The sequence below is a fragment of the Saccharomyces kudriavzevii genome, assembly GCF_947243775.1.
Source record: "Saccharomyces kudriavzevii IFO 1802 strain IFO1802 genome assembly, chromosome: 12".
NCBI classification, from domain to species: domain Eukaryota; kingdom Fungi; phylum Ascomycota; class Saccharomycetes; order Saccharomycetales; family Saccharomycetaceae; genus Saccharomyces; species Saccharomyces kudriavzevii.
In genome coordinates, this window is record NC_079283.1 from 516,723 (window position 1) to 539,034 (window position 22,312).

At 41.4% G+C, this 22,312-nt stretch overlaps 15 protein-coding genes across 15 annotated transcripts; 7 read left to right on the forward strand and 8 right to left on the reverse strand.

The window, feature by feature from the left end:
* Positions 1-74: 74 nt before the first annotated feature.
* On the forward strand, positions 75-1,286 carry PEX13 (peroxin PEX13; the record flags this gene model as incomplete). The annotated part of the gene is made up of 1 exon (XM_056229811.1): positions 75-1,286. One exon carries the CDS (start codon positions 75-77, stop codon positions 1,284-1,286), a length of 1,212 nt encoding a protein of 403 aa, XP_056083793.1.
* Positions 1,287-1,623: 337 nt separating this feature from the next.
* On the reverse strand, positions 1,624-2,421 carry HCR1 (translation initiation factor eIF3 core subunit j; the record flags this gene model as incomplete). The annotated part of the gene is made up of 1 exon (XM_056229812.1): positions 1,624-2,421. One exon carries the CDS (start codon positions 2,419-2,421, stop codon positions 1,624-1,626), a length of 798 nt encoding a protein of 265 aa, XP_056083794.1.
* Positions 2,422-2,841: 420 nt separating this feature from the next.
* Positions 2,842-3,369, reverse strand: UPS1 (Ups1p; the record flags this gene model as incomplete). The annotated part of the gene is made up of 1 exon (XM_056229813.1): positions 2,842-3,369. The coding sequence occupies one exon, from the start codon at positions 3,367-3,369 to the stop codon at positions 2,842-2,844; it is 528 nt and encodes a 175-aa protein (XP_056083795.1).
* Positions 3,370-3,625: 256 nt separating this feature from the next.
* Positions 3,626-4,384, reverse strand: NCW2 (Ncw2p; the record flags this gene model as incomplete). Its single annotated transcript, XM_056229815.1, has 1 exon — positions 3,626-4,384. The coding sequence occupies one exon, from the start codon at positions 4,382-4,384 to the stop codon at positions 3,626-3,628; it is 759 nt and encodes a 252-aa protein (XP_056083796.1).
* A 382-nt stretch (positions 4,385-4,766) lies between these two features.
* NMT1 (glycylpeptide N-tetradecanoyltransferase NMT1) lies at positions 4,767-6,134 on the reverse strand (the record flags this gene model as incomplete). The annotated part of the gene is made up of 1 exon (XM_056229816.1): positions 4,767-6,134. The coding sequence occupies one exon, from the start codon at positions 6,132-6,134 to the stop codon at positions 4,767-4,769; it is 1,368 nt and encodes a 455-aa protein (XP_056083797.1).
* Positions 6,135-6,805: 671 nt separating this feature from the next.
* On the forward strand, positions 6,806-8,548 carry PWP1 (rRNA-processing protein PWP1; the record flags this gene model as incomplete). The annotated part of the gene is made up of 1 exon (XM_056229817.1): positions 6,806-8,548. The coding sequence occupies one exon, from the start codon at positions 6,806-6,808 to the stop codon at positions 8,546-8,548; it is 1,743 nt and encodes a 580-aa protein (XP_056083798.1).
* Positions 8,549-8,962: 414 nt separating this feature from the next.
* NOP56 (snoRNP complex protein NOP56) lies at positions 8,963-10,480 on the forward strand (the record flags this gene model as incomplete). Its single annotated transcript, XM_056229818.1, has 1 exon — positions 8,963-10,480. One exon carries the CDS (start codon positions 8,963-8,965, stop codon positions 10,478-10,480), a length of 1,518 nt encoding a protein of 505 aa, XP_056083799.1.
* A 243-nt stretch (positions 10,481-10,723) lies between these two features.
* On the reverse strand, positions 10,724-11,630 carry PBA1 (Pba1p; the record flags this gene model as incomplete). The annotated part of the gene is made up of 2 exons (XM_056229819.1): positions 10,724-11,548; positions 11,625-11,630. 2 exons carry the CDS (start codon positions 11,628-11,630, stop codon positions 10,724-10,726), a joined length of 831 nt encoding a protein of 276 aa, XP_056083800.1.
* A 241-nt stretch (positions 11,631-11,871) lies between these two features.
* YKE2 (tubulin-binding prefolding complex subunit YKE2) lies at positions 11,872-12,216 on the forward strand (the record flags this gene model as incomplete). The annotated part of the gene is made up of 1 exon (XM_056229820.1): positions 11,872-12,216. One exon carries the CDS (start codon positions 11,872-11,874, stop codon positions 12,214-12,216), a length of 345 nt encoding a protein of 114 aa, XP_056083801.1.
* Positions 12,217-12,379: 163 nt separating this feature from the next.
* COQ9 (ubiquinone biosynthesis protein COQ9) lies at positions 12,380-13,162 on the reverse strand (the record flags this gene model as incomplete). The annotated part of the gene is made up of 1 exon (XM_056229821.1): positions 12,380-13,162. The coding sequence occupies one exon, from the start codon at positions 13,160-13,162 to the stop codon at positions 12,380-12,382; it is 783 nt and encodes a 260-aa protein (XP_056083802.1).
* Positions 13,163-13,508: 346 nt separating this feature from the next.
* Positions 13,509-14,819, reverse strand: MSS51 (Mss51p; the record flags this gene model as incomplete). The annotated part of the gene is made up of 1 exon (XM_056229822.1): positions 13,509-14,819. The coding sequence occupies one exon, from the start codon at positions 14,817-14,819 to the stop codon at positions 13,509-13,511; it is 1,311 nt and encodes a 436-aa protein (XP_056083803.1).
* Positions 14,820-15,124: 305 nt separating this feature from the next.
* Positions 15,125-15,457, forward strand: QRI5 (mitochondrial 37S ribosomal protein mS38; the record flags this gene model as incomplete). The annotated part of the gene is made up of 1 exon (XM_056229823.1): positions 15,125-15,457. One exon carries the CDS (start codon positions 15,125-15,127, stop codon positions 15,455-15,457), a length of 333 nt encoding a protein of 110 aa, XP_056083804.1.
* Positions 15,458-15,564: 107 nt separating this feature from the next.
* On the reverse strand, positions 15,565-16,521 carry HMX1 (Hmx1p; the record flags this gene model as incomplete). Its single annotated transcript, XM_056229824.1, has 1 exon — positions 15,565-16,521. One exon carries the CDS (start codon positions 16,519-16,521, stop codon positions 15,565-15,567), a length of 957 nt encoding a protein of 318 aa, XP_056083805.1.
* An 888-nt stretch (positions 16,522-17,409) lies between these two features.
* Positions 17,410-19,290, forward strand: ENT2 (epsin; the record flags this gene model as incomplete). Its single annotated transcript, XM_056229827.1, has 1 exon — positions 17,410-19,290. The coding sequence occupies one exon, from the start codon at positions 17,410-17,412 to the stop codon at positions 19,288-19,290; it is 1,881 nt and encodes a 626-aa protein (XP_056083806.1).
* Positions 19,291-19,632: 342 nt separating this feature from the next.
* HRD3 (ubiquitin ligase complex subunit HRD3) lies at positions 19,633-22,113 on the forward strand (the record flags this gene model as incomplete). The annotated part of the gene is made up of 1 exon (XM_056229828.1): positions 19,633-22,113. One exon carries the CDS (start codon positions 19,633-19,635, stop codon positions 22,111-22,113), a length of 2,481 nt encoding a protein of 826 aa, XP_056083807.1.
* Positions 22,114-22,312: the final 199 nt, after the last annotated feature.

The window sequence follows — 22,312 nt, forward strand, 5'->3', positions numbered from 1 at the left end:
TGTGGAATTGAGTAAAGAAACCACGAAGGAGTATATATTAGCTGACAAGATCAAGGGCAATACATACTCTAATCATGTCTACATTATCTTCCACTACAGCGCCACGACCTAAACCTTGGGAGACTAGCGCGCCCTTAAATGAGCAGCAGCGTAATGCTCTGCCTTTGGAAGCGGTGATGGCTTCGACTCAGCAGAATTCTAGCCAGAGTGAAAACAACAACAACAACAGCAACAGCAACAGCAACAGCAACAACAGCAATATTTCAAGCGAATCGCCCCCTGAAGTCTTACCGCGACCTACGGCGCTAAACTCTTCTAGTACGTACGGTGATGTAAATACGATGCCAGCAGCATACAGCAATAGCAGTTATGGCATGCCCTATGATAATAATGCGTATGGTGTGAACTCTATGTATGGAAATAGCATAGGTAGATATGGGTATGGGGGGTCGTACTATGGAAACAATTATGGATCCTTTTATGGTGGAGGATATGGTGCGGGAGCAGGTGCAGGTGCAGGATATGGAATGAACAATGGTAATGGACTAGGCGAGTCGACAAAAGCCACCTTTCAATTAATAGAAAGCCTGATAGGGGCTGTTACAGGGTTTGCTCAAATGCTAGAATCCACTTATATGGCGACACATAACTCGTTCTTCACCATGGTATCGGTGGCAGAACAGTTCGGTAATTTGAGGGAAATGTTAGGCTCATTTTTTGGTATCTTTGCTATAATGAAGTTTCTAAAGAAAGTACTCTATCATGCTACCAAGGGGAGGTTGGGAACACCGCCCAAAAAAGTCACAAGCTCTGAGGAACATAAAAACAAACTAGTTGAGGATTTCCAGAAGTTCAATGACAATGATATAGTAGCTTCCAATGGCAAAGCCACAAGAAGAAAAATATCGTGGAAGCCATTGTTATTTTTTTTAATGGCAGTATTCGGCTTCCCATATCTGCTGAATAAATTTATTACTAAAGTGCAGAATTCTGGAGCAATACAAATTTCGAAAGGAAGTGGTAGTGAGCCTATCGATCCTTCCAAGTTGGAATTTGCCAGAGCGTTATATGATTTTGTTCCAGAAAATCCACAGATTGAAGTAGCCTTGACAAAAGGTGATTTGATGGCCATTTTGAGTAAGAAGGATCCCATCGGTAAGAATTCCGACTGGTGGAAGGTAAGGACAAAAAATGGTAAAATTGGTTACATTCCATATAACTATATTGAGATCATAAAACGGCGGAAAAAAATTGAGCACATTAATGAAGAAGTATCAGCACACTAATGTGTAGATGTTCATATACATATATATATATATACATGTAAATCCAGTAATGACTACGATAATGTACCAAGCAGCGGCGGTGTCAAGAGAAAGCACTTGATGAAAAAACAAGTAACATTGTAAAAACACATCTTATTTCTACACTTGAAAAACTCAATTTCTCATGTACACATATGTATCTCTATGTATGAATAGGGCGTCTACATTTGGATATGGATATATAAACATATCCACTATGTGACGGTGATATCTAGGGCTTGCGACGCACCGAGTTATCTTCCTTTTACGAACAAACTGATGTGGAGAGGTTTATTGCAGCAAAGAAATGAAGAGCAAGTTACATGAAGTCGTCATCACCGAATTCAAAATCGTCGGTACCACCTAGGTCGAAATCTTGATCTTTCTTGAATGCACCGCCCAAATTGGTCTTACCTTTGACCTTTTTCTTACCGGCACCACCAGTAGCGGTACCGCCTCTAACACGCGCCAAACGAGCTTGTCTCTCCTCTCTCTCCTTATCCTTGATCAGAACGTTCAAAGTAGCTACTGTCTGTCTTATAGACTCAATAGACATTGGTTTTGCAACATCTCTGATCAAATCAATGGCTAATGATGAAGAGTAGTTGAGTGGAGATTTCTTGTTCATAGGGGTAATAGCAGCAGACAGAGCCTTCCTTAGATCTTGATATTCCCTCTTTGTTTCAGCGTTGAACAAAGGATGCGTTTCGATAGGTGTATCCTTGGTAAAGGCGGGTCTCATTATAGCTTGTTCTTCTTGTTCCTTTTGTAAAGCACGAGCTCTTGGGTGTTCCTCGGCAACACCTAAACCTGCAAATAAGTCGGCGGCGTTGTTCAAGTCAGACTCAATTTCAGCTTTCTTGATCAACTCTTTACGTGTCTTTTCATCTAATGTATCAATATCTAATAAAACTTTATCAGTGGAGGATTCTTTGCTTTTCTTTGCACTTTTGGGTTGTTCTTTCTTTTGTTTTGAAGAAGGTTTCTTTTCATCCTCTTCTGCATCCCAAGATTGCATCACTGGTTCGTCATCACCTAGTTCAGCATCCCATGAATCCATTAAAACGGTGTCATCATTACCCATGGAACCGTTGATAGCATCGTCGTCCCAAGACATAGTAGTAAAGTTCTTTAAAATCTTCTTCCGCCGGGCTTTGCTCAGAATATAATAGTTACAGTTAACGCCAAAAGAATGCAGGCCAAATTAGTGGATGAGAGTAACGAAAGCAGAAAGTTGCAATTCCTTGATGAGCACTTTCTCACTAAGTTAGCATGAAAAAAAAAATCGAAAATGTTCAAAAACAGGTGTGCTCGTCGGATATGACATAGTGACTATTATAATGCCCATATTGGCGACACTATCTACGTTATACTAGCAGAGGGCTATTATAAATAAATAATTATGTATGTGACGTATATTAGGTTTGGTTGAATGAACATTTATTTACAATTTTTAGAAGAGTGGCTAAATGTGAACCGCTTTTGTGTCTTCAATTTGGGTCGTCCTATGCTCCTATGATATTCTAAGATCAGAACCTTAAAACTGGGGAGATCTTGCCTCTTCGAGTTTCTGGATGACAAATGCCATGCCCATTCTACTTTTCTTGACGTTTTCATCGAATTTGGTGCGCGACCAATCCTCCACTTTTGATTTGATGCCCATATTGAAGCCGCTAGAAAACTTTACCTGGCTTTCTGCTATCGTGCTACTCGTAGTGCCGTCGAATTGGTAGGTCGTGTACTCTTCTACCTTCATGATTCCGGTATGATCCAGGTTCCTGGTGTACGTCCTCATCGTGGAGTTAGCGGGATTGACTACCGAAACTTCGATAATCCATGTCTCTGTTATACCTCTCAAAAAGGGTTTGACCCAGGTAGGCAACTTTCCTGACTTCTTCAGCAGCCTTGTCGTGCGTAGATTTCCCTCCTGGTCCACTTTCCTTGATATCGTATCTATAGAAAGCACATGGGGGGAGTATGGATTGGGATATCTATTGAAAAAAGCGCGTGAAACGGAGGCAAAATCGGTAGGGAATATGTGCGTGCTTTTGTGTGAAAGGACCATTGCTACTCGTTAAAACTCCTTACCGCCGTGTTCCAAATCAAAGGACTTCTGTACAAATATGATTGCCCATCCATCTGTCATAATAATTGTTTCTTAGCTTATTATTCAGGGAGAGTGCGGAGTTTTTCGCCCGAAAGAAAAAGAAACTGAAACTGGGCACGGTGATAACGTTATTGGTTAGGCAAAGTGTGTATAAAGAATGACATTGTAAGATGCAGAAGTATGTGGTATATTTATGTAGAGTTAGTTATGTCTTCTATAATAAGAGTGCACCCACGGCGAATGCACCCGCACCGTAGGCGATGTGAGCGCCTGCAAAGGCAGCATTGGTGGAGTTGGAGATTACGGACGCTACTCTACCGTTGACCGTGGACTTGTACGTAGTGGTCAATGTCTCGACTTCGGAACCAGATGTAGTCACGTAGGCTGACTTGATGGTGCTTACTACCTTGGAGCCCGAAGCTGATCCTGATGATGATCCCGACGATGATTTACTTGATGAAGCCGTGCTGCCCGGTGTAGCCGAGGACGGTAGCCACCAAATGGTAGATGTGTATGTTTCGCCTAGCGAATTTGTCGTGGTCACTAAAGTGATTGGCCCATTTGTTGATGTTGCGGTGGAGACTGCGGAAGTGACGCTTTCGCTTGATGTCTCGCTGGTGGGCTGCACAGACGCAGTTGAAGTTATAGTAGCAGCGGAGTTGGTTTCGGCCACCCACCATAGGTACTGTGTGGTGGTTTTTCCCTGTGCGTCCGTGGTCACCACAGTGGCACTTGGGGCCACAGCGTAGCTATTGCTGACGACGTTGCTGGTTTGTACCAAGTCCGTATTGGTAGAAGCTGCTGCCGATGTACTCTCTTGTGCGTCCTTTGCTGAGACGGACGTGGTCTCTTGAGGACTTGAGCTTTTTTTTTGGGAGCTATCACTGGAGTCTTGGCCATCTAAGGAGCCAGAATCCTTTTGAGCACCGGCTATAGACAGTAAGGAGGCGATTAATATGGAATAAACTTTCATCTTGTATTTGTTTATTTTGCTCTTGGCTTTTGTTAGAGAAACAGGTTTCCAGTCATTGGATATGGAGCGCACTTACATACTTATATATGCTTACTATCTCTCATAGGAAAGTAGGCATTTTTTAACTCCGCCACCAACCAAGGATATTACTGAGATTCCAAGCCCACTTAAGTGTTCGAATTCGTATTAATGGCGATTTTCTTGTCTATTTTTAAAAATAATTGGAGGCTGACACTTTGAAACCAGCCACTGCAGTTATTGTGCTTCCGCTATTTAAAAAATGCCGAGAGCAAAAATCTCAAGTGCGGAAAACTAAACGTAAACAAATTTTTCAGCTGTACACAAACTACTTACAGGCCAGGCCGTCTTAACACACTACTGCTCACAACATGACAACACCAACATTACTGCGCCTTTCGACGTCATTAGTGTTGTCAGGATTCAAACCGCCTGTAATCGGGTTCGCTCTGTAGTTGAACAAGTAGAAGTTCAAGAACCCATCACCAGGCCCAAATTTCAAATCATCTAAGAACAATGTATTATCTTGCGAAGTTAACGCGTTGAAAACATCCATATTGGCGTTCTTGGCCAAGATACACGCATCGTATATCAACTCGCTTAATCTATTTTTCAATGCCTTCGTGGCTTTTGGATCGAACCTGTTTTTGAACTGGAAATCAGCATCGGTGGCATAATAATACAAGTACCCGATACCCAAGTTCTTATAATTCTTGTTATTTAGAATTGTGAATGGTAATGAGTAGAACGAGAAAAAATCTGTGATTTGTCCACTTGGCTGCTCAACTACATATGAAAAGACTACTTGTTTATCCAAGGGCAACGATTTTTCACCAATAAAATAATGTTTAAATTCCTCCTTAGTGAAAATTTGGATCAGCTCAAATCTCGATTGGTATCTCTTAAACAACTCAAAGACTTGATCAATATCTTCTTCCTTTAACTTTCTCAGTCCGGCAGTTTTTGTTTTGTTTGGCAATGCATTCTCGGCAATCATATTCTCCTCCGTATACCCATCTGGTAAACCTGTAAAATCCACATCATAAAGTTTTTTCCAATTCAAAGGACGGTGAGTGTAACGGCAAGTACTCACGGGTGCTGGTAATACAATACCTGCCGTGTACAATGCATGCCAGATGCCACATTTATTAACTCGCCTAGTAATTTCCTTGATTAGGACAGGTGTCAATCTCTTCGATCTTAGTTGTTTGTGAACGCATAAGAAATTGATTTCCACGCTAGGTATTTCTTTAGCTCTAACGCCTAGTGTTACTGGGATAGCTGAAATAAAGGCAACTAGCTTTTGCGTTTCTTTGACACGAACACCAATGTGCCAATCCTTTTTCCAGCCCGGACATTTCAATGCCCAATTGAAGAATTCCTTAGTATAGTTGAACCTGAACCCTGCATCGCGATCTTCAACGTAGTTTTCGTTTAGTAGAACGAAAACATCTTCTAGTTGCTTTTTATTGTCTACATCAATACTACACCATTCAAAGCTAGAAAGTAAAGGTAATGGCTTATCAGATATGTCTTCTGCCGTCTTTGGTTTATCAATGGGGCCCTCTTCCTCCACTTTTTCATCGAAATCCTTGACTGGCTGCGTCCTCCAGAATTTGTGGTCTCTCATAGCCTTTTTCTCTTCTGGAGTGAATTTTGAAGTATCACCATTCTTCAATTGTAATAATTTTAGCAAATTCTCTAGTTTTTTAGCCTTATCCTCTTCTGACATTTCTAAAACACACTGACCGCACGATGCTAAAATCCTATGTTGGCCAGAACTGTTGAATATAAACACTACATATCCTGGAGAGCGTGCAACATTTATTATCTAAAGTTGTAGTGAATTAACTTTATCATGAGCAACGGCTGATATAAATTCATTATGTTGTTCAATGATAGTAATACTCTTTCAAAAAACTCGAAAAACCTTCTTTGCAAGAACAACTCATGCATTGATTATGTAGCTACGATTGCATTTCCCGGTTCTTTGAATTTCAAAATCCCACTCTTCACTTAATTTCGAAGGGATTTGGAAGCTTACCTTATTATTCAAGCAAGAACACTTACCAGATTGGGATCATGAAAACGAACACACAAGCGTGAAAGAAACCATCCATGCTATTCTAATGCCATGCCAACCTATTTGAAGCTGTTATACTGGCTCATAAGGTAAGCGCATCATGTACCTTATGTGCGTACTTTTACCGAATGGGGTAACGCCATTTTTCTTTGGTCTTCGAAAAAAAAAAAAAGTGAAAAATTTATCTCGATGAGCTGAGATGAGCTTGAAAAAGCATAGCGTTTGAATAGATAGAGCAAGCAATAACAAGGTATCCTATACAATTCACATTACCTTTGTTTTTATTCGGGGTTTTAGAAGAGGAAAAAAGCAAGTAACAGATGATTTCTGCTACAAATTGGGTCCCAAGAGGATTTTCTTCGGAATTTCCTGAAAAGTATATCTTGGATGATGAAGAAATGGAAAGAATCAACCAATTAGCGCAATTGAACTTGGATGATGCTAAGGCCAGCTTGGAAGAAGTAGAAGGTAAACCTGAGGTCGAAGATGATACTGAGGCTAAACCTGCCCCAGCCGGTTCTGAAAGATTGAAAGATCAGCTTGAGATAGATGATGATTTGAAAGAATATAATATGGAGGAGTACGACGAGGAAGAGGCTACTGATAATGAAGATGGTAAAGACGTATCTATGTTTCCAGGTCTAAGCAACGACAGCGACGTTAAATATCATGAAGGTGAAGAAGGCGAAGATCCATATATTTCATTGCCTAATCAAGAGGATACTCAGGAGGAGAAGCAAGAGTTACAAGTTTATCCATCTGATAACTTGGTTCTTGCCACAAGAACGGAGGATGACGTTTCATATCTGGATGTTTACGTTTATGACGATGGTGCCGGGTTCCACAGCGATGATATTCCGGTCGAAGAAGGTGATGAGGCTGACCCAGATGTCGCTCGTGGTCTGGTTCGTGATCCTGCACTATACGTTCACCATGATTTAATGTTGCCCGCGTTCCCATTATGCGTGGAGTGGCTTGATTACAAAGTCGGATCCAGTTCTGAAGAAGCTGCTAATTACGCTGCTATCGGTACATTTGATCCGCAAATTGAGATTTGGAACTTGGACTGTGTTGACAAATCCTTTCCAGATATGATTTTGGGTGAACCTCATGACAATTCAATGGCATCTTTGCAAAGCAAAAAAAAGAAGAAGAAGACCAAAAATCAACACATTACTACCCATCATACCGATGCTGTCTTGTCCATGGCACACAATAAACACTTCCGTTCTGTTTTAGCATCCACCTCCGCAGATCATACTGTAAAACTATGGGATTTGAATTCAGGTAACGCAGCTCGTTCTTTGGCTTCTATTCATTCAAACAAGAATGTTTCATCTTCCGAATGGCACATGTTGAACGGTTCCGTTCTTTTGACCGGTGGTTATGATTCTCGTGTAGCTTTAACAGATGTTAGGATTTCTGACGAAAGTCAAATGAGTAAATACTGGTCTGTCATGTCTGGCGAAGAAATCGAAACCGTTACGTTTGCTAATGAAAATATAATATTGTGTGGTACCGATTCTGGTAATGTATACTCTTTTGATATTAGAAACAACGAAAACCGTAAACCCGTTTGGACATTAAAAGCACATGATGCTGGTATCTCCACCTTATGTTCGAGCAAGTTCATCCCTGGTATGATGAACACTGGGGCTATGGGTGAAAAAACTATCAAGCTGTGGAAATTCCCCTTGGATGAAGTTACAAACGGCAGAGGCCCAAGCATGGTTCTTTCTCGTGACTTTGATGTCGGTAATGTCTTGACATCATCGTTTGCTCCAGATATTGAAGTAGCAGGCACCATGGTTATTGGTGGTGTCAACAAGGGTCTGAAACTATGGGATGTTTTCACCAATAGATCCGTACGCAGGAGCTTCAAAAGTGAATTAGAGGATGTGCAAACGAGGGCCAAAGAAGAAGCCAAACAGCTAGGCAAGAGTTCAAGAATCGCAAGAAAATACACCAATAACGATAATCCAGATACTGTTATTACCATTGATGATCAGGGTGAAGATGAAGAAGAAAGAGAAGGAGAAGACGAGCATGACGACATGGCATAAATCTGGATAGGAAACACATTAAACAAAGTACGTCGCAAGTATAAGTAAAAAAACTAGCTATAGAAGATAACCTGTATACTAGACAAGATAAGCTTTTGAAAAAAATGCTATAATATGGTCAATGTAATCTATTGAAGAGTAGCTCGACAGAGTAAAGTATAATGGAATACAGTAGGTTATACTATTGTAAATGTATATCACCCGGCCTATAACAAGAACGTAGAGAGTGATGTGAAAATTTTCTTTCTTTTTTTGTTTTTTTTTTCAAAGCGAAATTTTTTTTGAGTGATGAGATGGGAGATGAAAAATTTTGTGAATAATGTAGTATACAGAGTTTTTTACTAAACCAGTGTAAGTGTTTTGGAAGGTTATATCTCTAGGGAAACAAGCGTGCAGTACAGTATTTAGTAAACAATGGCCCCTATTGAATATTTACTGTTTGAAGAACCTACTGGTTATGCAGTCTTCAAGGTTAAGTTGCAGCAAGATGACATTGGTTCAAGATTAAAGGAAGTTCAAGAACAGATCAATGACTTTGGTGCTTTTACGAAGTTGGTCGAACTTGCTTCTTTTGCCCCATTTAAAGGTGCTGCTGAGGCTCTGGAAAATGCCAATGATATATCAGAAGGTTTAGTCTCTGAAAGTTTGAAGGCCATTTTGGACTTGAATTTACCAAAGGCTTCCTCCAAGAAGAAGAACATTACTTTGGCTATTTCCGATAAGAACTTAGGTCCTTCTATCAAGGAAGACTTTCCATACGTCGATTGTATTTCAAATGAGCTTGCCCAAGATTTGATTCGTGGTGTTAGATTACATGGTGAAAAATTATTCAAAGGTTTACAATCTGGTGATTTAGAAAGAGCTCAATTAGGTTTGGGTCACGCTTATTCTAGAGCTAAGGTGAAGTTTTCTGTTCAAAAGAATGATAACCACATCATTCAAGCTATTGCTTTATTAGACCAATTAGATAAAGATATCAACACTTTCGCCATGAGAGTTAAGGAGTGGTATGGATGGCATTTCCCTGAATTGGCTAAATTAGTACCAGACAACTACGCTTTCGCCAAGTTGGTCCTTTTCATCAAGGACAAAGCTTCACTAAACGATGATTCCTTACATGATTTGGCTGCTCTTTTGAATGAAGATTCAGGTATTGCACAAAGAGTCATTGACAATGCTCGTATTTCTATGGGTCAAGATATATCCGAAACCGATATGGAAAACGTTTGTGTCTTCGCTCAAAGAGTTGCTTCCTTAGCTGATTACAGAAGACAACTATACGATTACTTATGCGAAAAGATGCACACTGTTGCTCCAAACTTATCAGAATTGATTGGTGAAGTCATTGGTGCAAGATTAATCTCTCACGCAGGTTCTCTAACGAATCTATCCAAGCAAGCTGCGTCAACAGTTCAAATTCTCGGTGCTGAAAAGGCTTTATTCAGAGCTTTAAAGACCAAAGGTAACACTCCAAAATACGGTTTGATTTACCACAGTGGTTTCATTTCTAAGGCCTCTGCTAAGAATAAGGGCCGTATCTCTAGATACTTGGCCAATAAATGTTCTATGGCTTCCAGAATTGATAACTATTCCGACGAACCATCCAACGTTTTTGGTTCCGTACTAAAGAAACAAGTCGAACAAAGGCTAGAATTTTACAATACCGGTACGCCAACTATGAAGAACGAATTAGCCATCCAAGAAGCCATGGAACTTTACAACAAGGACAAACCAGCTGCAGATGGGGAGGAGATCAAGGAAAAGGAAACTTCAAAGAAGAGAAAATTAGAAGGCGATGATGAAGAAGAAAAGAAGGAAAAGAAGGAAAAAAAATCAAAGAAGGAAAAGAAGGAAAAGAAGGAAAAGAAAGACAAGAAGGAAAAGAAAGAGAAAAAAGAGAAGAAAGATAAAAAGAAGAAAAGCAAGGATTAAAGGAAAAATGAACCCAAATAAAGTATATTCTCACCTTTTTACCTGCGTTTTTTCCCTCTGAAGTTTTTTATATATATATTATCTTTTATTCCCTTCCAACATTCTTCTTTCTAAGATTTGGAAGCTGTATATTGTATATTTAGAAATATTATTAAATAAAAAAGTCATATGTTATTTTGAGCTTAAGTGCCCCGTTACACCTCTTCACTTATTGTAGTATCACTAATATTCGCCTACTGCCATTCATATATATAGGCCTGACTGGGCACCAATTGCTGCACTATCGCATCTCCATAAACGGTAGCATTCTTGAGAGTATTTTGAATGGTCAAAACCAAGCCATTGACTACATACATCAATCAAAGAGCCCATATCAGATAGCGATATTTTTTCGAATCCGTTAGGTCCTTCACTAGGTACAATAAGACATTTGAAATTCATCCCCTTATTTTCGCCAATAATCAACTGTGTTAGAACGCTTCCTATGAAGCCTGTTATAAATTCTGGTGGCTGTAATGTGCATTCGCTTTTAGTCATTTTCTTCATATTGGAGATTCTGTCCGAGCTGCCGATTACTATTATATCAGGGGACGTTTTGATTAATTGTGATACAATAGACCTACTTATCATGTTACCAAAAATTGGTGATATGTTTATGAAATTCTCCTCGATGGAGAATAATAATGTCTCTCCGAAGGAGTAAATAGGAAAAGAAAAGTTATATTGCGTTTCCTTTGAAGTTTCACTTTCTGAGATAGGATCAACTTCATTTGGGAAATTTTCATCATAGTTCCATGAGTAAGCATCTGTAGATTGAGTAGGACTTGAATTTTTAACCGTTAGTGAGGACTTAACTTCACCAATAGAGGTCAATTGAAGCAGGTTTTTGGGAAACAATGGGTTCATTATCTTTGTAGTAATGATGACTGTTGAATACTGGGAAACATTTAAATCCTGAGGAAGCTCTACTCTTGGAATTGGACAAAATTCCAAGGATTGTAAGTTCTTAGAAATCTCTGGGAAGTCTAGTTGATGCCTTGGCTCTGGTAGATCATTCCATTGTTTGAACTTCAAAAATGAACGAGTAAGGAGTTAGTCAATTTGGTCTGAGCAATAGGAAAAATATAGATTATCTGCAACATACAAGCATCGCTGGAAAGGAAAGGTTTGTTGGGCTACGTAGTGATGTCTTATCACTGTTGCCTTATATTTTCGGCTATTGCCACTTCTTAAATTTCATTTCAACTAGACCAGAAAATTTTGATGCGAAGTGAAAAAAGAAAATGAGGAAGACAATAAAACTTCAAAGTCAAAAGCTATCTACCAAAAACGCTCCATTCCAAGAACTCGAAGACGTTTAAATTCAAATTAAGGTATAATAACAAGAAGCAATGTCTGAATTAGGTGCGGAATATCAACATTTACAAAGTGAATTGGAAGAGTTTATCGTGGCAAGACAAAAATTAGAGACCCAGTTACAAGAAAACAAGATTGTAAATGAGGAATTCGACCAAATAGGGGATGACACACCTGTGTATAAGCTAACTGGCAATGTTCTTTTACCGGTAGAACAAAGTGAAGCACGTGGCAACGTGGACAAAAGATTAGAATTCATTGAAACAGAGATTAAAAGATGCGAAAGGAACATAAGGGAGAAACAAGATGAACTGGAAAAGGTGAGGAACGAATTAATTAAACTAAATAATGCTACGGCAGTTGTCGGTGCAGAAAGGTGAAACAAACTCTCGTTTTCTTGAAAGGACAGGAAAGCATATAGTACTGATAAATTTAACCATAATCTTTTTTTATACACAAGCTACGTAACCTGCAAACAAAATATTTATGCATTCAAGTTGCAAGTTAATCTTGGTTGAAATATTTACCAGAAAAGACATTTGCTTAACCCCTAGCCAACTGAGATTTGACTAAATTAACCGTGGACATTAACGTGTACCAAGCAAACTCTTCCGTGTTATTATAGTACTCGCCCAAACGCATAACTTTATGTAATTTCTCCTTTGCAAAAGCAAAAGTTTCTTTGAAATCATGAGACTTGTCTTGAGCCATGAATAATTTCGAACCAATATAGGTGCTTGAAACAGCCAACCTCTTCGCATACCATGCAGAATCGTGATGGTCCTCTTCGTTAGAAAAATAAATCATATCATCTGACAATCTGTGTAATTCAGGAATCGCAGTTTCAAAGAGGAGTCTGCTTGGAACAGCCAATTGTGACATAAGATCCGCCAATTGTCCGCCAATTAACTTATCCATCTCTAACCTTTTCAAAAGCAAATGCTCCAACGAGGGCAGCTTGTACCGTGATGTTACATCGGGATTGATTCCTTCAGTTAAACGGTATCTTTTATCGACCAACTGAAACTTCACTAGTTCCATGACAGCTGTGGAAGAGTGGAAAAACGAGGGTGAGTTGGAGGCACCTATTGAAGAGACCATGGAAGAGGGATAGCCAAGTTTATTCAAGGACTCAACTATAGATCTTTCAGAAAAGCCATGTTTGGGAACATATTCTAGTAGAGCTAAGGATAATACTTTATATTGGGGTGACTGCTTCCCATACGTTAAGGGCTTAATATGGAGTGGTTTGACGTGTTCGATGGGGTTTGAGTGATATAAACGATGGAATTTGCAGCCATTTCTGGCAACATTGCGGCAGAACATGGTTTGTTGTGTTATAAGGTTGGTTATTATATTCCAAGTGAGGGAAGCCCTTGTTCTAGAACCTCAAAAAATTCCCCGTATTACTGGTACTGTTATTGTTATTTTTCTTCCATCTAATATGGTCCCGAAAAGGAAAGGATATGGCAGCAGTAGTGAGTGATACAGATAATGAATAAGTAATAAAGCACTGCCTTAAATTGCTGTTTCCGGCAAGGAGAGAGGAGATGGCGTTGGTTTTTTGTATTTACAGATATTGAGATATCATACATAAGAAAAAAAATTATAATAATAATAGGAACGTGAGCATATATTTATAGGATGAAGGGTTGGAATGATTCCTCGATAATCACTGTCTCTTGATTGTATGGTACCTTTTACCTCTGAACCCGGCAATATACATGTTGAATTGATAGACTTCTTGAGGGTTCATGTCGTTTAGTTCCCACTTGGTACTTCCAAATACGTTTCTGACTGGGTCCATTAGGATATCCATTTCCTTGCCGTATTTGGATTTGACCGCGTTTATATCGTCCATTAGGTCTTTCTTATTGAAACCCGTCGTAAAGATAGCGCACTTGGTTTCTAGCAGTGCCCTCATTGTTTCACCCATCCATGAACCGTGAGATTCTGGGGATGCGTAGCCTGGATGGAAAGTAAAAAAAACATCCATGTATGGATCATATGGGAAGAAATCTTGAGCCTCGTGGAACACATCGAAAAAATCTGTATGGTGAATAAACCTCAACGTCTCGTCTACCCTTTGCACTACTGGTGTAGCAGATTTGACATACTCTTGCTTATCTCTCTTGTATAGACACTCGGGTCCAACGAAATGTATTTCAAAATTCTGTTCAGGGAAAAGAAACTGCAGTTGCTTCCAAACGTGGCCCGGCAATTGAGCTTCAGCGCGGGCACCCAAGATGAAGATTCTCATGGCACGGTTCTTGGTAGTGGCCAGCACAGATCTATTTTCCAGTGGGTATAAAGTATATCTAAGGGCCGCCAAAGACTTCAAACCTTCTAAAGTGATGGGCCCTTTGGGATTCAAAGAATATGGGGAAAATTTGTGTAACACGGACCCAATGGTAATGGGGTAACTTAGCATCTTGGTGACCGCAGCCAACTGGAACTCCGTATCCATGGAATAGAAGGACCTTGTATAAAAGAACAAATCCCAGTTGGTAAGGTTGACGGCCTTGTCATAGCCCTGCTGTTGGGGGAAATCGAACTCGGGAAATGGTCTACCGCTTCTCAAGTCGTGTTCGTAAATGTTAACTTTTTTCAAGATTTCGTATTTCTTGGAGTCATGATATGTCTTATCCATCTCCCACGCCTCTCGTGAGTGATGTGTTGGAATCCCTGAAAGAGGACATGTATAGTTGATGTCTTTGCCCGTGACAGGGCAGTGTGCTAGCGTTCTTATCTTAGCGGCCCTTTCACGCAAGTCCACTGAGGGCGACTGGTCCCATGGATGGAATCGGTTCTCCGGAGTCGGGTCGTCTGGGGAAGGAGGAGGATCCAACCCAAGCGCATTTCTAACAAAGCCCATGAGGTGACGACGTGTCTGGTGGTAAACCACTAATCTGTTGTATGGCGACCTCCTTAGCAGATGGGAATACATCTGAGCAGCACCCGAGGGAGCGTATAGCGCGGTCATAGTTCTGGAAGTACGGATTGCCAACCTTCTTTGAATCCACCTTCGCAATATCTACAATGTTCTGGGTATAAGATGTACAAATTACAAGCAGGGGCCCGCCCTTAGTATTCAACGAAGTATCTGCTATTGTCTCTTACCAGGCTCCTTTGGATTATTTTCTTCGAGCCTTTTCTTCGTGGTGCATGACAAAAAAGGACCTTTCCCCATATAGAGAACTTGATGAGAATACTGAGTATAACAATAAGAGCAAAGGGCATTTCAACCTCAACCAAGATCAGCAAACAGGACACCAGAACGAGATAATCATGCTGGGAAGGGCATTGCGACCTGGGTGGCTGGGTATAACCAGAACGGTAGCGAGGAACCCAACTTGCGGGGCCTGCTTCAACAGAACAATGCAGACAACAACGAACACAGGCATGTCTGTCATGCAAGAGGGCATGTTGAGCGCAATGACGATAATGATGACGACGACGAGGATTGGCAGCAAGGTCAACGAGCCGTTGAGCGGGCCAAATATAGTAATGCAACTCGATTCTGTGATGAGAAAGAGGAAAAAGAAGATGAAGAAGCACAAACTGCGGAAGAGAAGGAAAAGGGAGAAGGCAGAGAGGAGAAAGTTGTCTCAGGGCAGATAACGAAATTCCGGATGCCACTTTCCTCTTCCTTCTTTTCTTCCACTTTTTATTTTTATTATTATTTCATGTATATATATTATGTGTGTATTTAGACTTTTTTTTATACGTTATACTATGCTAAGAAAATTCTTCTTTACCAGTAGGTAAATAACCCAGACCGCGATAATGGAGAGCATCAGCAGCATGGCAGTGTTGAAGGCCTTCCTGAAGGCGGAGTCTTTATCAGACATCCATTCTTCGTACACATACGTGACACATTTGAAGCTAAACTTGCCCATCAACTCGCGACGGTTCAACTCTCCAATTTCTGCGACGATGTGGAAGTTCCAGTCGAAAATGCCTCCCGCGACACTAATGATCTGCAACTTTTGCGCCTCCGTCAGTTCTGTTCTGGTGGCCAACTCGTAGTTCTTCTTGTACTCCAACTTCAACCGCGTCTCTTCAGTGGGGCCAAGATCGCTGAAGGTGAAGAAGTTAGTACCCTTCTTGACCAACTCCTTTTGCGATAGCCTCTCGAAGTTGGGGAAGAGCCCCAATCTTCTATACAAATTCGATCGTATTAGCTTGCCGCCGGCGAAAAGCGCCAGGTAGAGGACGTGACAGTAGGAAAGGATGGTGCAAGGCTCCTTACGTATGTTCTCGTGGATGTCGTTGACAAACTGTTGCAATAGCGGTGGCTTCTCGAACTTGGCCAGAAACTCGTTCAGCGACTCTGTACTTTTGAACAAGTTTGAGTATAGTAGCTTCAAGTCCTTATAGATCTGCGTGGATCTTCTAAAATCCTCGAGCCAGAACTGCTTCAAGATAGTTGACGTCTGCAGCTCCTTCTCCGTCACAGGATCGTGCAGCAGGCGGTCTATCTCCTGCTCGATCGCATCGAACACGTAGTAATATGCCAGGATTCCCTGTCTGTATATAAAGCCGTGCCTCATGGCAATAGCCATCCTTATGCCCATGAACGTGTTGATCTTGTTGTGGGCATCCCTGGTGTGGAAGTTGATCCTGTTGGCAAGCGCTCCCACGTCCGTGGGCGAGGGTATGATTGTATTGGTGCTATCTTCCATTTTTGCGGTAGATTATTTGCGTATGTATGCTATGTTATGTTGTATACTTTCTTGTTATGAGCCTATATAAATCAAGCAAGAGAGTACAAGGACTATGTTCTTATATAGTCGCATTGCAGAGAGAGAGAGGGGGGGGGCACCTGGTCATTGCTCGATCACACCCAATCCAGGTGTAAATCCGCCTTCTTGTGGTGGTCATCAGCCCATGTTTGAAAGCGTATATTACATGGCCCAGCTGTTGCGGTCCGATAACGCCGGCTGCGAGCAGGTGCAAATGGCCGGGCGATGTCGCTATGGATCCGTTCATCTAAAGATAGATATATGGACGGACGTGGGCTATCTCCATGGGTACAATCGCACAGGCACATGGCAATGGCCCCTGGTGCTTATCGAAGTGTTCGCACACCCTGGCATTCACCCGTGACAGCACTATAACCTGGTAAAACATGCACCTGCACCTGCACCTGCACATGCTTAAATAAACCACTTCGCCTCAGGACCATGGTGCTCAAGGGGGTGTCATAAATCAGCAACACACAAACATGCAGAGTGCAGCATGGCACGGTATCTAACAATCCATGGTCGTTCTGTTGTAGAACTCACTACGTGTACGGCACACATGTGCCCAGGTAAAATTACCCTGCGGTGAAGGGTGAAAAAAAGTACTGAAAATTGAATGTTAAACTATTGATTGTAGACCCTCTTAAGGATTGTGGCACTTTCCATTTCTTGATAGGTTTCAGAGGCTTATCGGAGGAAGTGTTTGATTATTTAATTGTTCTCTTTGTTTTGTTTATAACTGCGAATACGCTTTTGTTCCGATTTGACTTTACACTTCCTTTATTTATTCTGACACACCCCTATTACGTATAATTTGTTTTGTGAGCAATGCCTAAACAGTTTGTTCGTTCTGCAAAGAACATGGTGAAGGGCTACTCGTCCACCCAAGTGCTCGTGAGAGATGCTACGGCGAATGACTCGAGGACACCGTCGATAGACACTCTTGACGATTTGGCGCAGAGGTCCTACGATTCGGTGGACTTCTTCGAGATTATGGACATGCTGGACAAGAGGTTGAACGATAAGGGCAAGTATTGGAGACATGTGGCCAAGTCGCTCACCGTTTTAGATTATCTTGTGCGATTCGGCAGTGAGAACTGTGTGCTTTGGTGCAGGGAGAATTTTTATGTAATTAAGACGTTGAGGGAGTTCAGACACGAAAATGAGTCCGGATTCGATGAAGGACAAATAATTCGGGTAAAAGCTAAGGAACTGGTCTCTTTGCTGAATGATGATGAGAGATTGCGCGAGGAAAGGTCTATGAATACTAGAAACAGAGGGGCCAATAAGGCACCGAGGCCAGGTCCGAGAAGACAAAGGACAGGAAGTAACCCTCGTGACTCTTCTCCTTCCTACCAGGATGAATTGGAGAAAGTTCTGGAGGAGAGTAGGATTACCGCTCAAGAGGACGAACAGCGTAGAAGGGAGTTGGCCCAATACGATGATGAAGATCCTGATTTCCAAGCTGCTTTACAGTTGAGCAAAGAAGAAGAAGAGTTGAAACAACTCCAGGAACTGCAAAGATTACAAAAGCAGCAGCAGCCTCTCTCCCAAATGCCGGTTCCTGTACAACAACAACAACAACAACAACAACAACAATTACCAGCGTACTATGATATTTTTGGTAACCCGATATCTCAAGATGAATACCTGGAGTATCAGTACCAGCAAGACCAAGAGCAGGCGATGGCGCAGCAAAAATGGTTGGACCAGCAGCAAGAACAGCAGCAGCTGGCTGAACAGCAGTATTTCCAACAGCAACAACAAGCTGCTGCGAGTGCTGCCGCCTTACAACAGCAACAAACTGCCGCTAATATGCAGCAACAACCTGCAAATTTCCAGCAACCTCAACCCACGGGCTCCAATAACCCATTTTCCATGGACAATCTGGAAAGACAAAAGCAGGAACAACAACACGCGCAATTACAGAGACAACAGGAAGAAGCTAGGCAACAACAGGAAGCGCTGAAGCTACAACAGCAGCAGAGACTACAGCAAGAAGAAGCCCAATTGCAACAGAAAAGGCAACAACAACAGCAACAACAGCAGGCACAGTTGCAACAACAGCAACAACAGCAACAGCAACAACAACAACAACAACAGGCCCAATTGCAACAACAACAACTACTACAACAACAACAACTACTACTGCAACAACAACAACAACAACAGCAACCTTTGGAACAAACCAGAACAGGCAATCAATCTATATCTGATAAATACAACGACTTGAATGTGTTGCTAGCAACTGGTACAGGTTTAGATACTTTTGGTAACACTGGAGAAGCACGTATTCCTGCTCAACACACTAAAACGGGCACTTTCATAAATTCTCAAGGTACAGGGTACAAACAGGTTACTAGCGAACCCAAAAATAACCCGTTCTTAAGCAATCAATACACCGGTTTGCCAAGCACAAATATCGTGCCCACACAGACAGGTTACGGGTTCGGTAATCAGCCACAAAATCCTGCCGTCAACTCCCCTCCACAAAACTCCACCAATATAAACTACTCTCAACCACAGCAGCAACCACAGTATACCCAGAACTACCAACAGCAACCTCAATATGCTGAAATTCCCCAGCAACAGCAGCAAACACAACAACCACAATACACTCAAAATTACCAGCAAGGCTCCTCCCAGCCACAACAACCACAACAACAGGGATATACACCGGACCAAGGAATAAGCTTAATTGACCTTTGATGTCATATATAATTTTTTTATCGTAGATACATATACAGCATGTATATTTATATACGCGTGTGAGCAGTAACTTGAAGAAAACAAGTAAGGCATAGTTAATAGTGTAAAGCTCAACTACTTCTTTAAAATCCCTTCTTTTCCTTTTGTTCACTGCCGCCAACACGCATGTATGGCTTCTTGGCGTTCCTTCGGAAAAGTTAACAGCGGGCTTACTTTAACTGCAAACTGCAATAATCAAATAACAGACACACATTTCTGTAGAGAAAGAAAAAGGCAATCCATTATAAAATCTCGTATTCCATTGCTCGTTTGTGATTTCCCAACAAATACAGTAAGTGAACTATGATAACGCTATTATCATATGTATGCGTGATATGTCACGCAATATTGCTAATAAGGGCTGATTCCATGGCGGATCCTTGGCCTGAGGTGCAAAATCTTTTATCTAGTATACCTAAGTCCAGAGACCCCATGAAAGAAGCCGCTATGGAACCCAATGCGGACGAATTTGTTGGTTTTTATGTACCGATGGATTATTCCCCACGTAATGAGGAAAGAAACTATCAACATATTTGGCAAAGCGAAATCACCGATTTTCAACATCATATTTACGATTTACTTTTGCAATCTAGTGAACAATTCAACAACTCAGCAGCGACATATGCTCTTAGCCAAATTCATCTCTGGAACCAATATGATTTTCCGCATAATATGACTTTGGCATACGAATTCTTGGAAAAATTCAATGATTTGACTCATTTCACCAATCATTCGGCCATTTTTGACCTAGCGGTAATGTATTCCACTGGAGGTAGCGGTAGTATTAATGGGAGAACTGCAATTCCTCAAGATTCTGCGAGAGCATTGTTGTATTACCAAAGGGCTGCCGAGTTAGGGAACCTAAGAGCTAAACAAGTGCTGGCTTATAAATATTACTCAGGGTTCAACGTTCCCCGGAACTTCAACAAAGCTTTAGTTTTATACAGAGATATTGCTGAACAGCTTAGAGGGTCGTACTCGAGAGATGAATGGGACATCGTTTTTCCTACCTGGGAAAGTTATAACGTGAGAATATCGGATTTTGAAAACGGATTATTAGGAAAGGGTTTGAATTCTGTTCCATCTTCCACAGTGAGAAAAAGAACCACAAGGCCAGATCTTGGCTCACCCTTTATTGCACAACTTAATGGTGCACAGGTGACCTTCGAACCGATGGGTAGGTTCACTTTCAATGGAAACGACGGTCACTTTAATGACGAGGAAGATGACGAAGACGCCAATGAAAGAAGGATCATTAGGATATATTACGCAGCCTTAAACGATTATAAGGGGACCTATTCGCAAAGTAGAAATTGCGAGCGCGCTAAAAACTTATTGGAGCTAACATATAAGGAATTTCAACCTCAAATGGACAGTTTAGATCCTTTGCAGGGTTTCTACTACGTTCGTTGCTTACAGTTGTTGGGGCACATGTATTTCACTGGTGAAGGTTCTTCGAAACCTAATATCACTATGGCTGAGGAGCTTTTGCACCAGTCATTGCAAAGAAGCAGAAGATTCGTGGGGCAAATGGGCAAGGCATACATAGATCTAGGTTTAATCAGTCAATACATCGCTGGCAATGTTTCTGAAGCAATTTCGTATTATATGAAGGCTGTCGAAACGCCTGTTAACAATGGAATTGTGGAATTCCAATTATCCAAATTGGCCACTTTATTCCCTGAAAAAGAAATTGGGGACCCATTCAATTTAATGGAAACTGCATACTTGAAGGGGTTTATCCCAGCCATATATGAATTTGCAGTAATGACGGAATCTGGGGTGAACAGCAAAAATAGTGTGGAAAATACCGCTTATTTATTTAAGACATTTGTTGATGAAAACGAAGCCATCATGGCACCGGAACTGAGAACAGCATTTGCTGAATTAATCAACGACCGTTCAGAGGTGGCTTTATGGGCGTATTCTCGACTGGCAGAGCAAGGATACGAAGCTGCTCAAATTTCTGCTGCCTACTTGATGTATCAATTGCCATACGAATTTGAGGATCCTCCAAGAACCACGGATCCAAGGAAGACCTTGGCAATTTCTTACTATACAAGAGCTTTCAAGCAGGGAAATACAGATGCTGGTGTTGTTGCGGGCGATATTTATTTCCAAATGGAGAATTACAGTAAAGCTATGGCTCTTTATCAAGGCGCCGCTTTGAAATATTCCAAACAGGCCGTCTGGAATTTGGGCTATATGCATGAGCATGGGCTAGGTGTAAATAAGGATTTCCATCTTGCTAAGCGTTACTATGACCAGGTGTTGGAACACGACCATAGATTTTATTTAGCTTCCAAACTGAGTGTCCTCAAGTTGCACCTAAAGTCGTGGTTGGCTTGGCTCACCAGAGGAAAAGTGAATTATTGGGCACCTACAACGTCTTCCAATGTCAACGAAGATACTCTGCCCCCAAAGACGTCGTGGTACAAGCAGTTGACGAACATCTTACAAAGAATGAGGCACAAAGAGGATGCCACAGAGGATTCACAGAAACACAGAACAGTTATACAGAATGGTGCTGCCCACAGAGATCAGGAGGAACAGGAGATTTCTGAGATTTTAGGCTTCCAAGTGGAAGACCTTATCACCATGGGATGTATCTTGGGAATATTCCTACTAAGCATACTAATGAGTACATTGGCAGCCCGGAGGGGCTGGAATGTCCGTTTCAATGGCGCCCAGCTAAATGAAAATGGGAACCAACAGCAACAGCAACAGCAGCAAGCACAGGGTCCTCCAGGTTGGGACTTCAACGTGCAAATATTCGCCATATGATGAGATTTGTATAGATACATATATAGACTATCCATAGAAATCATCCGCGCATTACCCGAACGCTTTCACCAAAGCGAACAGCGAAAGAAAAAAAAGCGAAACCAACGGAGAATTGCCATCTAACGCTAAAACAGCATTAAGATCAACATAGCTTCGAAGAGTGAAGGCGTGTGAGTGTTGGTGATACAATTGGCTTCCA